Source organism: Microtus pennsylvanicus, chromosome 17 (assembly GCF_037038515.1).
Source record: "Microtus pennsylvanicus isolate mMicPen1 chromosome 17, mMicPen1.hap1, whole genome shotgun sequence".
NCBI classification, from domain to species: Eukaryota; Metazoa; Chordata; class Mammalia; order Rodentia; family Cricetidae; genus Microtus; species Microtus pennsylvanicus.
Genome location: NC_134595.1, coordinates 29,360,775 through 29,376,522, shown reverse-complemented (window position 1 = coordinate 29,376,522; position 15,748 = coordinate 29,360,775). Strand labels below are relative to the sequence as shown.

The window sequence follows — 15,748 nt, the reverse complement described above, 5'->3', positions numbered from 1 at the left end:
CTCCTCTATGGCTGGTCTATCACTGAGGGTGAAGAGCAAGTGCAGTTTCCTGGTACCTGGGAACTGCTGGGCATCCCTGTAATGTGGCCATGGCCTTCATCTCCTGGGACTCTCCTGTAGTCCCAGGGCCTCTGGGGACAGAGGTTATCCTAGCCCCAGAGGTGGCTGCTGTCTGAGAGGCCCTGAGCCCACATCTCCAAGGCTTCGGAGGCCAGCACCACCACTTCCTGATGCCCTAGACCTGTGGTAGCTTCTCTCTGTGTATGATGCCGCCTATGCTCAGCTGGGGCATTTTCCTGTAGTAGAGAGGAGCCGAGCTGCGATAGGGGATTCTTCAGTTACGCACAGCCTAGGGGAGCGCCCGTCCTGACAGGCGTCTGGCGGAGGCCTATTGCTTCAGTCTGGGTTTCAGAAGACAGTGGTCCTCATTGATTACATTTGTCAGCACACAGAATGGGCCTTCTGGCTCTAAAGGGTGAGCTGAAAGCTTGGGGCAATTTTACCATTAGCTATTGCTCGTCCTGTAAGAAAAGATTAGACTTCTAGATAATCATGACTCTTCTGACTACAACATGGAGTTGCTCTCCAGATCTGCCTGCAGAACTGCCCATGGCCACAGTCTGGATATGGGCTCTGCGCTCTCTAAGGCGGGAAAGGCTGAATCTAGAAGAAGGCTGATGGGGCTGGGCATAGCAGGTCCCCCTTTAACAGGTGAGAGGGTGACTTAATGGAAATGGGAGGAACAAGGGGCCAGGCCAGGAAGACTCAGCTCTGCAGCCAGACCAGGGTGACACTAAAACTAACCAGGAGATCTTGGTCTTAAAGGCAAAAGGGTAGGGAGTGGGGCATTTCGCAGGGAGTGTGGAGGGGACGTGGTTGGTCCTTTCGGTCCCCAGTCTCTTAGCACCCTCTTCCCTGTGGAACCGATTCTCCACAGGAGACATCACAGCCTCTCCGGAAAACTGGCTCTGTGTGCATCTCTTGATGCCCTGGCCCCTTCACAGGAGACTTGGAAACACCAGGTCTCAGTAGTAGATCTCCTCGATGCTGATATCAGCATACACTCGGTTCTAACATACACCACCCAGAACCTTCCCTGAGGCATCTCCTTCTCTGCCCTAAATTTGACTTTTCCAGAACAGGAAGAAAGGCCACAGTCACTCTTGCTCCTCTGTTAGCTGGCCAGTCCCTTGCACCAGGGATGACCTCAGGCATCCTGGCTTCCACCCCTAGCCATGTTCCTTGATATTCAAGGGTGGGTATCTCAGGCATTTGTTGGAAAGTAAGGTGCCACTCTGCTGAGTGTCGTGGAGGACAACATGCCTGTGAGTCAGACATGAGTGGGAGGTAGAAGCATGGTAAAGGGGGTTCGGAGAACGGAACCTTTGCCCCCTCACCGTGAGCACCCAGGATGTGGTTGTGACCGTGGGGGATGTGGTAGCTTCCTCAATCTTTGGGCAGCTGGAGGAGGACAGCTTGGAGCATAAGAGTCCTTGGGAGAAGGGGTCAAAATGAGGCACAGGCCAAGTCTGGATGCCGGGAGTTGCAAAGTATGGGGACAAATGGAGAGAGGATCCTTGACCCTCACATGAGGCTGTGGGTTTTCATCCAGCCTCAGGAGCCTGCTGTGTACCTGGCACTTCACGTCTACCACAGGAGATCCTGGCGGGACAGGAGTAGCAAGTTACCCCTTCCCCAGGTTCCCCTGACGCTGTCATAACTATCGAGTGTGCACAGCTGGTTCAGAGGTCCCCAGCTGCACTCACGTTACCCATGTGGCCTGGACATGCATACACTGAGCTGCTGCTGCTGTAGGAGCTCACATGGGTGCGGAGACTTGCTGGGGAGTGGGGGTGGGGTCTTGCTACCTTCTGAGCTTCCCCAGGCTCTGGGTGGGGGCCAGAGCTCTTCCGGCAGTCCCTCCCATGGCTTCTTACTAGTGGAGGTCGCCTGTTGAAGTATGTGTGTTCAGTCTTCTCTGGAGTGCCTCCCAGGAGCCATTTCCATCTGTCAGTCTTTCCTTTGGGCAGGTCTCCACCCACGACCACGCCAGGGCTTTTCCTAAAAGTCCCAAGCATCTCCCTTTGCTCTCAGGACTCTGGTGTGTCCCAGGACCTAGCCTCCTTCCTCACCAGTCCCCAGTTTGGAACTGTGCCCATCTCTGTGCTAAGCCCACTGTCCAGGCACAACCTCCAGGCTCTCTTTCTGAGAAGCTGACCTCCCAGGGTCCCCTGCCCTACCTGCTCTAGACCTTTTGATTGGTGATGCCTATGGGGAGGCTCAGGCCAGCAGGCACTAGTCTGGTGGTGGGTCCTCCTGCAGTGAGAGAAAGCCCAGGCCTTCAGATCTCTGCCACCGGGCCTCACACGGCTCCACACGCTGCTGTAGACAGGGTTCTTGTGTGTTACTTGGGTTTTTATTTTTAATTGAACATAGGGCTTCCTCTTCGTTGCTTTGACCACACTGTCAAGAGACGTGGTCCAGGGGCTCTTGTTGCCATACGTGGAGGGCTCCTGTGCCCAGCTCACTTCCCAGGGAATTTACTGTGTGCTCTTCTGCCCTGCTCTGTGCCACCCTGCCCACATTTCAGAAATATTGGCCCTAACCATGCTGGGCATCCTAGGTTTAGGTAGTCCTGTGCCAGCCCTTTTTCCTAGACTATGGTGGGACAAGCAAGTGAATGCAGGGATTGCTTTCTAGGGGATGCTCCCGTTTCTGCTGTGTGGCTGGGCTCTGCAACTCCTTCCACCCCTATGAATAGATCATGTTGCCTGGGGTCAGTCTGTCTTTGTGAGGGAGCTGTTGGCTTTGTTGCCTGTGGCCAGGACTCTTTCTCTTCCTGTTCCCCTCCCAACTTGAAACCCCTGATCCTATGTGAGCTGATCCATGCATCTGCCGTGTCCAGGGCCACCGAGTCCAGGTCTGGGCTGGCAGGGGTCAGATCTGTATTCATGGAACTCACCCTTCTATCTGTCCACCCTGTAATGGAATGTCCCCCTCCCAGGAGCCCTGTAGACGGCACCCTCCAGTCCCTTTGTCCTCCGCCCCTCTCTCCCTTACCTGCCCCTCATTACAGCCTCAAAGGGCAGGCCATACTCTTTGGCTGTACTCCAAGCTCCCCTAGGATCTCATCTCAGGCCAGGCGGCACCAGGGCCACACCTTGGTCTGTGGGAGCCGGCCACATTCAGCTCTGGTCTGCTCCGCCTCTGCACTGCTGAAATGTCACCTCACATCTGATGGGAGGCCTTGGTTTTCCCGTCAGTAAATGGGCACAGTAATACCACTCTTCAGCATGGCAGCGTACAAGAATATGGGGGACCCAACAGTTCAGAAAAGTTCAGCATTGGCCCCTCTGTGCTCTCTGGATCCTACAGGTCCTGGGTCTCCACCCTCTCCAGGCCATGTTCCCAAGTCTGGGACCTCCAGCTGCCCACCCGTGGGCTCAGCTCTTGGGTCACCCATTGCTGCAGTGGCCTTCTTGGTTCCCAGGGCAGTGAGGAACAACTTGATGTTCTCCTGAGATGGGTTACTAATGAGATGAGGCTTTCCCTCATCCCACATCTCTCTGGTGAGGACCAACGAGGATCCCACAGGACCCTACGCAGTCCTGAATCCCTCTGAGTCCCTTCCAGGGATAGGAAATGACCAGACTGGTGAATGGAGCTGGTCCCTATTGGATAAGATGACCAGCCTGGTCTGGGAGAGAGAAGGCTAGCGGGATAGCAGTCAGACTCTGAGCCAAGGTTTTAAGGACTGCACTCCCAGCTTCCCCTCAAAGAGGCTGAGAATGGGCTTTTCATCCAAAGAGACCAGGCAGATGTGAGGGTAGCAGCCAGGGATGTCTCTCTGAGCCCACATCCACCATGGTCATCAGTATTGAGCTCTGAGGAAGGAGGTCGCCTTTGAGTTTGTGCAATTGGAGCTTGGGGAGTCATTTTTGATCTTATATTTTTATCAGACTAAAGAGGGAAGGCATTGTTCATATTGCAGTTTGACGGCTTGGTTTATGATTGGCAAACACCCAGGCACAAGGAGTGTGTCCAGGGACTGGGGTCATGTGGTGCCAGGACCCTCTTCTGCGGTCCCCCCTGGGGCAGCAATGATTCCTCCCCTCATGTTTGGGGCACTACCTGACTGAGGTCAACCATCATTGGATTTGGAAGTTGGCAGGTCTGGGTTTAGTCCCTGCAAGCTGTGCCTGCTGCCTGGGTTTCCGTGGCTATGCAGGTGTTAGGAGAAACATGCTAGGGGATGAAACAGCGTGAGGCCAATGCCTGGTGCCAAGGCCTAGGATAAACGTGGAGAAAATGGAGTTCATCACAGTAGCAGAAAGTGCATCCAAGGGTGTCATGGGTCCCACTGTTGGTAGGTGGAGCCTTCACAAATCCACCGAGTGACCAAGGAAAGAGTCCATTAGGAGCCTTGGGCACGGTAGTAGTTTGAGTTATCAACCTGACATGACAAAATTACCTGTGAAGAGAGTCTCTTTCTCTTCTACATTGGGTTGACCTGTGGGCATGTCTGTGGGTAACCGGTTGCCTTAAGTTAGTTGATGCGGGATGACTCATCCCACCGTGGGCAGCACCATTCCCTAAGCAAAGGGTCGTGGACTGTGTAAGAGCAGAGGAACTGAGCAGAGGACCAGCTAGTGAACATGCATGTGTTCACTTCTGTCTGCTCTTGCCTGTGGATGTGATGTGACCATCTGTGTAAAGCACAGCATCTGCTCTGTGGTACGTGAGCCAGGAACCAAGCTGGAGACTTAAACACACACACACACATGGGGACACGCGGACACGGGTCATCCTTGATATGAGAAAGCTTCAGGGGAAGCTTTTATAGGGCTCCAGCTCTCTGGATCTTTCAGCACGCTTCACCAGAACCCACTGCCCTGCCATCTGGGTCTCGTGCTCAGAGTAGCTGCAGGCAAAGGAAAACAAGTTGTTTTGCTCAGTTCACTCCAGCAGGCCAAGAGTCAAGTCAAGGGGCCAGGAATCTGCAGCTCCCAGCACATCTGTGCTAAGGTCCTTCCTCCCTGCGTTGCTTTTGTTAGAGTATTTTATCACACCAAAATGAATCCAGGACGGGTGCTCTGTCCTGGTCACACGCCACAGGTTTCTGGTGCTCGTGGTCCCTGGGATGAACTCACCATGGGAGGGATGCATGGCAGAGGCTGTTTACCAGGAAGGAGACCCAGTAGGTAACAGCCTCTCCATGGTCTTTTGCAGCTCACCATGTCTTCATGGTCACTGCCTGCCGAAATCCTGACTATGGCACCGTCATCCACAACTTATGCTTCAGCCACTTCCAGAAGAACATGGACGCCATTGGAAAGACTCTGTGGTGTGACTGGGAAAAGACCATAGAGTAAGTCCTGTCGGGAGAGGAGGAGGCTGGGAGGCAAGCCCTCTCCTTTATAATAGGGTATCAAGACACTGGTCTGGGGGAAAGCCAGCATCTAAAGGGACAGGATTGAGGGCAAAGGGAGTACCAGTCATTGGTGGATGGACGTGAGCTTGAAGGTGGCAGGGCTGGGTCCTCCATTGCTGTACAGGTATCCGTGGGTACCAGGAGGGCAGGAGATGGAGGGTTCAGATTAGATAACCATAGCAACCAGGTGCAGGAACCTGGGGCAGTGAGCCCCACTCAATGCTAGAACCCCGAGTGACTGTCTTGTGACAGAAGCCAGGCCTCAGGGGTCTCCCTGATAGCTCTTTCATCCTGTTGTCATGCCAAACTTGTCCTTACTATCTCTCTGTCCGGCCCACTTTGTTCTGGGTTCAGAACCTTTGCCCTGTCAGATCCAACTTTTCATCCCAAAGGCCCTTCTTCCAACTACCGTGTTTGCTCCCTGGCTCTCACATCCTAGGCACCCCAAGGCAGGCTTGGAGGTTCTCCCTGGCAGGGCCTTTCCATCAGCAAGAACAAGGATCAAAGCTTGGAATGTCCACAATGCATTTTGTAGGCTTTGTTTCTACTCTATTGTGTACGGTTGGGAACATCCTGGGACTCTGGTAGGTAAATAGGTAAGTGTAGGTGTGTGGGGTGTGTGTGTGTGTGTGTGTGTGTGTGTGTGTGTGTGTGTTCTACCAGCTCCATCTGGAATTAGAGTTTTACAGAACCCAGGTCTAGAAGCTCCGCCCTCAGACAATAAGTGTTCAAGAGACAAATATTAGAGATGAAGAGAGCCCTTGACTCACAGCCACAGAACAGAAGAAAAGGGTCAGCTTCTCCAGTGCAGGGAGTCAGGGTGGGAATGTCAACAAAGAAACTGATAAGAGGCAGGGAGGGGGTACTCATGTCTTTTCTGGGAATTGACAACACTCTTCTAGAAACTCAGGTGCTGCTGCTGCTGCCATCACCACACCTGCCTCCTCCTCCTCTTCCTCCTCTCCCTCCTCTTCCTCCTCTTCCTCCACTTCCTCTTCCACCTCCTCCACCTCTTCCTCTTCCTTCTTTCTAGTTTCTGGTCAGAGAAGCTGGTACGTGTCTTTAGCCTCAAAAGGAAAATCAGCATCCTGGCAAATCTAGGTCAAGTTCATTCTGTACTACAGCCTGAACAAAACGCTTTTCAAACAATCCACATACCAACCACATATAGAGCTAAGCGGAATGTGACCATTTAGCTTGAGGCAGCAAAGGAGAAAGATGCGATATGAAGGCAGAAACACCAGCCTCCTCCCCGGACCCAGACCCTTCGCATCTACAAGTCATGGGAAGTCTGTGTTGTCCGCAGAAGCCCCTTAGGTCCCTGGGAAACTATCTAGTCAGCAGTTACCACCACACAGCAGAGCGGTTGTCTGCAGCTGAACTCACAGGAACCCAGCTCTAGGACCTCTAAACCATGCAGCCTAGTCAACTCCAAGCTAGTGAAACCAGAGATCTGTCTAGACGTTTCTCTGGTGGCGCAAGGAAGAGATTCATGATGAATGGACTGTGACCCAGCTGTGACAGGCAGCCTGGTGTCGGAATGGATGCTGAGGCTGTCTGAGGCCATTCCACAGAACAGGGTTTTCCTCCATCACCAGGACAGTACATAGTAGGTATGTAGTCTTGGTGTTCTGTGATAACAGGAAACTCTCTTCAGTGCCTGGGAGAAAAGAGAGGGAGTCCTGGGGGAGGGGCAGGTTTCATGGAGGGGAGGAGGAGGGGGACAGGAAGTTTCCCTTGGGACAATCTCTGAGAGCAAAGGGGGAGCCAGTGTCATTCAGAAAGAGAAAGCTTGCAGATGTCTCCAGAGGCACAAGCCTCGACTGGGCTTCTGCTGGAGGCCAGACAGGCCCTGTGGGATGATAAGGCCCTCGTGTGAGCTGAGCTCCAGAGTCTCCCTGGTAGAGGGAGGCTGGAGAGCGTGGGGTGTGGAGCACAGGTTCATGAGGTGGGACCTACTTTCCCTTGTGAACCTGGGTTCAGACTTATCTCACCCCTCGGGCCCTCCCTGCCCTGCAGAGGCTCCTTTCCTCTTACTGAGGACAGTGCTCTTGCCCCCCTCTGTTTGGACAGAGCCTTTGTCTTCTTCCCTGTGAGTCTCTGGTTCTCCCCAGCAGAGTCTACGGTTCTCACACACTTGCTAAAGACAGCCTTTACCTTGGAATCAAGAATGGAAAAATTAGTTCTATATTGTTGCTGTGACAAAAATAATCAGATGAAAAGCAACATAGGGGAGAAAGGGGCTTATTGGGCTTACAGTTCCAGGTTACAGCGATCAGTGTAGGAAGTTGAAGCAGGAACTTCACATCCTAGTCACATCCACAGTCCGAGCAGAGAGAAACGAATGCATGCACACTCACTTGCTACCTTGCTTGTGCCCAGCTCCGTTTCCCCACTCTTATACAGTTCAGAATCTCCTGGCTAGGGAGTGATACCACCCACAGTGGGCTGGGTCTTCTTACATCAATTAGCAATCCAGAGAATTCTCCCCCACAGGCCAACCGGATCTGGACCATGCCTCAGTTAAGATTCTGTTTCCAGATGTCAACAATCATGGCGCAAAACTAAGGTTTGAGTTGTGCGCCAATCCTCCATCTCCTGCCCGAGCCCAGGATGGGGAGTTGTCCTCAGCTCAAATGGGCTATATAAACTCGAGCCCTTCCACTCAGGACACAGGTGTCCAGAGGCCCAAGGCAAGCACCACAGGGTGTGGTGGGGGGGGGGCCACTCAGAGTCTTTATCCATCATCTTATTACTATGCCCTTCTGGGCTGCTTGGAGACATCTGGCCTCCTCTTCTAAACCGAGGAATGAATCAGGAGTTGGAGAAGGAGAAGGGACAGGTCGTTAAAATCGAAACAGCCTGTTCTTGGGCCTAATTGGCTTCCTGCCTCAGCTGAGCAGTTTGTATTTAAACGAAAGTTGCATTTATTACGACCCAGGGAAGACACAGGAGGGCCCTGAGGAAAAACACTCACTCCCTACCCCACATAGATCAGTGATTGCTCATAGTGCAGACTGCCTGCATGGGGAATCCTGGCAGAGATGACAGAGACATGGGCAGGGTGGTACAAGGATATTCTGGAGGAGGAGGAAGAGGAGGAGGAAGAAGGAGAAGGAGAAGGAGAAGGAGAAGGAGAAGGAGAAGGAGAAGGAGAAGGAGAAGAAGAAGAAGAAGAAGAAGAAGAAGAAGAAGAAGAAGAAGAAGAAGAAGAAGAAGAAGAAGAAGAAGAAGAAGAAGAAGAAGAAGAAGAAGAGGCCGTGGGCTATAGATGTGAAAACTAGTAATGAGTAGCACCAAGCCAAGGAGAAGTGGCCATGGTCAGAGCTAGGGATTGTGCCGCTGGGAGAGTCCACGTCACAGCAGCCCAACAGCAGATCTCAGGCCTGCAAGCTCCAGGTCTGTGCTGTACAGTGATGGCCCCAGGCATGCCCCTGCCTCATCTCTGGGCACCTGTGAGTCTGTTTTAACCCATAGTGAGAGGAGTTAAATTTCAGGGGAACTGAAGATACGAGTCCGCTGTCTATAATGTGGAGAGATCATTTGGGAATACCCAGGTGGACAGGATTAATCCAGGGCTCCCTAAGTTGATGCAGGCTCTGGCCTTGTAGGACTTTCAAACGGGCTTTTGCTCTTTGCCTCTAGTCCTTGTCTGAGCACTTCCTTGCTTGCCCAGGTTTATCTTTTTAAGGTCTAGACTAGGATTCAGCCATTTGTTCAAGGACCCCTCATTACTCCTGTCAGGCTTTGAACTTTAGGGACCCAGATATGCATATCAGAGTCCACACATATCCAACCCCATATTGTGCGTGTGCATACGTGTGTGTACACATGCAGACACGGGATTAGATGGAACCAGTGTAACTGCACAGAATTAGAAGAAAACATGGCTAGCTCCTCTTTGTAGGGACTTTAAGAGCTGGCTTATGGGGCTGGGGAGATGGCCCAGTGGGTAGGGGCCCTTGCTGTGCAAGAATAAGGACTTGATTTTGGATCTCTAGGACCTCACTGGGAAAAAAAACATAACAACACACACTTGTAACCCCAGCACTGGAGGGAACAGAGACAGGAGGATTGCTGGGGCTTCCTGGCTGCTGGCTTAGTTGGTGGAGGAAGCAGTAAGAGACCCGGGCTCGATGAGCGATCTTGTCTCAAAGAAACAAGTGGGAGAGAAATAGAGGAAGGCAGCTGTCTGCTCAGGCCTCTGGTTTCATGTAGATACCAAAAAATTAATAATAATAATTTAAAAAGAATTGAAAGTCTGGAGAGATGGCTCAGTGGTTAAGAGCACTTGTTGCTCTTCTAGAGGGCCCAAGTCAGGTTCACAACGTCCACATTGGGTAGCTTATAACTGCCTGTAATCCCGGCTTCAGGAGGTCTGACACCCTTTTCTGGCCTTTTTGGATACCCACACATATGTGACATACACACACAAACACATACACACATGCATGCACACACACACACGTACACATACTCATGCACATGAAAGAACTGAAGAACCCATGGGCAGGTAGCAGGCTGAATGAGAATGTCTATTATAGGGCTTACTGCTATGTGGACTCAGCCTCAGAGTTGAATTTCTTCCCATGGACCAGGCTAAGGCCAACCACATCACCAGGATTACTCCTTGGAGCTCGGACGCTAAACATACTCCCCAGATTCCCTCGACAGCACCCAGACTGGTGGTTGGTTTTGCTAACTGGGTCCTAGGCTTGGCCATGTGGACACACTGGGTGATCTGAGAGCTTCCTCCTGCCCTCCGCCCTTTCCTCATTCTCTATACCCACCCACTTCCTATGGTGAATGTCCTGTTGCCCCCTCCTGTTTCCTTCCTGTGTTCCTTTCGCACAAATGGGCAGATGCGTGTATTTTTCTTCTATCTTCATCCTTACACAAGGGACAGCATGTAACGGCTCCTCTTGCTGTTTAGACCATGTGTTTACTTAGCAGTATGTTCTGGAACTTCCTTCCTGGCAGGACACGAAGAGCTTCTCTGTCTGTTTTCATAACTGCCTAGTATTCCACTGTGCAGTTTCTCAGCTGCCCCCTGTGGGGAGTCAGCTTTTCACTCAAACAGCGCTCGCTCGCAGAGGCTGTCTGGGCCTTCCCACCCCCTCACTGTTGGGCCGATACCTGGGCTCACAGGGTGGGAAGGTGGTGCCCTGAGGACTGCACCCCCGTTTGCTGTGCCAGGGGCACCTGTGTCCCCAAGGCTTTTCCAGCAGATGTGCTGCCCTGCTTAAACTGTCACTGTCTGAGAAGTGGCGTCTCTGGTTACGATGAACCTGAATATCGTGCTTGTTTCAAGGGTCATTCTTTCTGCAACTTGTTTGTCCAGCTCTTTTTTTAAAATTGTGTTTCCAGTGCTTTCTAAGATCTATGAATACTAACTAAGGAGAATCCAGCATGTCTTCCTGACCTCTTCCAGTTATCAGCCATCTTTTGATGTACTTTTTGGTGACATACATTTTTTGGAGGGGCGTGTTCAAGACAGGGTTTCTCTGTGTAACAACCCTGGCCATCCTGGAACTCTCTTTGAAGACCAAGCTGGCCTCAAGCTCACAGAGACCCTGCCTCTGCCTCCTGAGTGCTGGGATTAAAGGAAGGCACCCCTACTGTCCGGCAGAAACATGCATTTTCTTTTTTTTTTTTTTTTTTTTTTAGAAACATGCATTTTCTAACTCAGGCAGGTTCGTTACTCTTCCTCATGGTTCAGTTCGAGACAAGGCTAGAAAGCCCTTCGTTACACTGGCTTTTCCTTGAACTTACACAGTTCTGCTGGCTGCAGCTACATCCATGTCAGGGTGGAGTTTATCCCTGTGTATAGCTGCGAAGTAGGAATCAAATCCTATCTTTTCCCAGGTTGTTTCATTTATTGCAAAATCTGTCTTTCGGCTGGTGGCTTTAGAGATATGTCCTATAGGACACAGAAACTATGGTGGGAGGGTCGGTGTCATTTCAGACCAGCCACATCTGAGTCTGCCTGATAGCCTGCAGTCCTTGACAAACCAGGCTGAAAGGAGGACCCATGTAGAGGGAGGGAGCCATTGAATTATTTTTAAAGTACTCTGTGGCCCAGGGGTGTGGCTCAGAGGTGGAGCGTGTGACTGTGTCTGGAAGGCCCTAGAAGGCTCCATCCCGAAACACACACATGCATATGCACACATTTACACACACACACACACACACATACACTTACATGAACACATGTGCACTCAAAAGGGGGAAACAGCTCTCTGTGTCGTAGAAACAGAAATTGCCAAGTAACAGCACAGAGCAGCCAAGAGCATTCAGGATAGTTTCTGACCAGCAGAAGTCTTCCTGGAGTGGCTCATATCAGCCTGTGGCCTGATTTGATTTTCCACAGTCAAGGCATGCAACAATTTGGGGCTTCGTTTTTTTTGTTTTTTTTTTTTTTTTGAGACAGTCTCACTCTGTAGTCTAGGCTGATATGAACCATGCTACATTGACCTGGCTAGTCTTGAACTTGTGACAATCCTCTCAGCTCCTCCCTGAGTGCTGGGAATGCATACCTGGCAAGGTATGTAGCCATTAAAGTTACCTGCATGCCTAGCTACTCACATCAGCCAGGGGCTTAACAGCAGCTTTCCACTTCGATCGTGACACCACCCCACCCCCACCCCACAGCCCTGCTTTTCATTCGTTACTTTCTGGGTGGATCTGTCAGGATGCCTGTTGGGAGAGAGGTTCAGGATCACCCTGAGTCCTTGGCAGCAGCGCAGGGCATCTCAGGGTCAGCAGCACCCAGCAAGTACCTGCAGGCACATGAACTCAGCGCCAGACCTCACTGTATGCTGGGCTGAGAGCTCTCATTACCATGTTATCTCATTAAACCACAGCCACGGTCTTCTAATGGAAACATAATGTCATCTAGCATATTGACTGGGAATCTAATCCAACTGGAGAAGGTAAAAAGAACATGGAAAAAAGTGTCATGGGAAACTCGCTACCAGAGACGCTGCTGCAGGTGTTGGGTAAGAGAGGAGTCAAAACAACAGAAGGGTCTGGAATGTGCCAGATCCAGCTAGAAAGTAGGTGCTTTGTTGCTTTATAACTTATTTTAAATTTTTATTTATCATTTTGTGTGTGTGTGTGTGTGTGTGTGTGCGCGCGCGCGCACACACGTGCGCGCGCATGCACCCACGCACCCACGCACGCATCTATGTCATGGCCCTTTTATGGAGGTCAGAGGACAACTTGCTGAAGTTGGTCCCCTCCTTCCACCATGTGAGTTTTAGCAACTGAACTCAGGCGCCTTTACCCACTGAGCCATCTTGTCAACCCTAACCTATTTTTTAAACTGGTACATAACAACGTAGAGATCGTATATGCCAGGTGGGCACAGTGTGGCATTTGATATGCATGCACTTTGTGTAATGCTTAAGTCAGATTAAACATGTCTCAAGTGTTTGTTCTCTCTCTCTCTCTCTCTCTCTCTCTCTCTCTCTCTCTCTCTGTGTGTGTGTGTGTGTGTGTGTGTGTGTGTGTGGTGTCTCTCTCTACCAGGACAAGGTTTCTCTGTGTAGTCCTGGCTTTCCTGGAACTCTCTGTAGACCAGGCTGGTCTTGAACTCAGAGATCCACCTGTCTCTGCCTCCTCCTGAGTGCTGGGATATACGAGTGCCACCACCACTGGGTACTGGGTTCATTCCTCCCTCTCCTTAAACAGTTACCATGGTTACTGCTCTCTCTAAGCGCCCTAATGCAACCATAGGTCAACATTCCTTGCTCCTAGCCTTCCTTGTTACTCAACCCCAATCTCTGCCCATTCCTCCCTGCCCTGTGTGCCCACCATTTGATCATGAGCCCCCGACTCTCATCTGTCTTGTGGTCAGTGTGTGGATCCTATGTGTGAGTGAGAACATGCGTGTCTTTCTGTGCCTGGTTTACCTCACTTAAGGATCCAGTTCCATCTCAGTCAAAAATGGCGACACTTGGTTCTTCCTAGTGGCTGAATGGTGTCCAGTCACATGTTGGTGTTATGTTATATTTACTCAGTCTCCCAATGGTGGAAGCTTCGGGTCTCTGTTTCTCAGCTGGTGTATGAAACATGAACTCAGATGGCTATTAGACATTTCTAGACAAACCAAAAATAGAATTGCTGGACTGTATAGTACTTCTGTCTTCAATTTTTCAAAGAAATCCTCTGATTTCTTATGTCACGAGAAATACCAAGTTGATGCTCTGATTTTCTTTCTATTGCCATAATAAAGAGCATGGCCCAAAGCAGCTCAGAGAGGGAAGGGTTTATTTCCGCTTAGAGCTTATAGTCCATCATCCAGGGAAGCCAGGGCGGCAGCTCAAGCAAGGCAGGAACCTGGATGCAGGAACTGAAGCAGGGGCCACGGAGGAGTAGCTTGTCTCTGTGGCTTTCTCATCCCTCCCAGGACCTCCTGGCCAGGTTGACACCATCCACCGTGGGCTGGGCCCCACATCAATCATTCATCAAGAAAATTCCCCCCACCGGCTCGCTTACAGGCCAGTCTGAAGGAAACATTTCGTCCGTTGTGGCTTTTTGTCTTCCCAGATGACCTAGTTTGTGTCAGACTGCAAAAAGAGTCAACCAGCACAGTTGGTTAAGAGGGGAAGTACCACTGCTCTTTCCTTCCTGAACAGCTTCAGGCTGTGAGACGCCGCCTTAGGTGAGAAAAAGATGCTAGAGACAGATAGCAATCTACACCGGGCCACCACCTGCCATGGCCTGCTCACCAGAACTCAACGGCACCCCAGAGCACCGCTACCTTCCTGGCAGGCAAGGTGCCTGCTCTCTACAGAAACCACCAGAGTTTGTAATTGCAGGCCCTATCTGTCCTGATTCCAGAGGCCCAGTTCTCCAATGGCCTGTCAGAATCTGTGAAGCTGAGAATCCAAGGCTGTCCCCAGAGGTGTGGCTCTGGCTCACTGACCCCAATCTGAGTCATGAAGACCCTCCAGCTGGCCTACAGTCTTTGGAGTTACGGGTAGGACTGTCTGGGTCCCCAGGAATGAGGTTGGCCATGCTATGGATTACCAGAAGGACAAATGTCAGAGACCTGCCGTGCGTGGCTACCCAGGATGCTATGCTCTGAGTAGGAGACAGCATATCCAGATCACGGTTTTAGAACATTGATTTAGGCAGGGTGCGACAACCCGTGTTCCCTGCTTGGGCCTGCTGCCTACCCTGCTATGCCGGAGCATACAGCCTCCTTTGTGTGTTCAGGGCAAGTGTTGAGGCAGGAAACTCTCTCAGCTCCCAGCAGTCCGGAGGAGTTGCCTATGTTTTGAATTTCAGCAGGAACGGAGCGGGAAGCTTCTTCTTAGACCTCCAGAAGCTCTGAAAAGGCAACTGAGCAGCAGTCAGTGAGCTTCTCCAGGCTCATACTCTTACTTGTGTTACACAGGGTAGTAGGATTCATTTTCCGCCATGTGCGCCACAGGGCAGCCATGTTGCCAGAAGCTTGGTACAGGAGGCTACCCACTGGCTTGCATCCCTCCCACCCTGCCACCCCGGGACGATCTCCGTTACTATGGGGATGTACCCACAGAGGCCTTCACCCTAGAACTTGCCATGTGCCAGTGAGTACTGAGGTCACATTTGTGCTGAGCCTGGTAGCTATGGGGCTGACGACCTCATGTGTGATGGTGAGAAACTGGGATGTTAAAGAAGGGCTTCCTGGCTTAGCAGGACCAATGAGTGGGTACCCTGGGAAGTCATGTGTCACAGGATCTAAAGCAGCCACTTTGTAGACCAAGACTACTCCCTGCCCACTACCATACTGTCTCTCCAGGCTCTGTGTTTCCCTTTGGCAGAGTAAAGGCAGCGAAACAAACCTTACCTGCCTCAAAGATGACAACCAGTTGAGCTGTAGAAATAGCTAATGATGTGTTTCGCAGTACCTTGTCCACCTGTACCTGCGGTTCAGATCCAGGTCTAGACAGTGGAACTATACTTTAGGGGTGGAGATTCCCGGGGGAAAGAGGAAGGCACAGCCAGGGGCTTTCTGCATCAGGGTCTAGGCTCACAAAGGATGCAGCAAGGAAGAAGAGGCTACCATCAGCACCGTGCCCCAGATCAACCCTGTGGCTGACAGTGGGTATAGAGGAGGCACTGCCGGAGACCACAGTCCAAGCCGAGTTCAGTCGTTACGGCTCGCAGTCTACCGTTTTCACCCTTTCCCAGGGCTCTACGCTGAAGGAATTAGCTTTATTTTGAGAGGGACAGGAAGCCTTCATGGGCTGCAGTAGCCTTTTGATTGAGATCACTTCACTGAACACTGTATGCCTGCCCCAAGTGAGTTCCAGCGGATATCCCCCT

General features: G+C 51.4%; 1 protein-coding gene across 1 annotated transcript in view; it reads left to right on the top strand.

Moving 5' to 3' along the window:
* The window catches only part of Ramp1 (receptor activity modifying protein 1), a 49,718-nt gene that overhangs the window by 12,325 nt on the left and 21,645 nt on the right, over positions 1 to 15,748 (top strand). Inside the window, exon 2 of the mRNA XM_075951147.1 lies at positions 5,230 to 5,368. Within this exon, the coding sequence (XP_075807262.1) occupies positions 5,230 to 5,368 (139 nt within the window). The remainder of the gene's footprint in view (positions 1 to 5,229; positions 5,369 to 15,748) is intronic.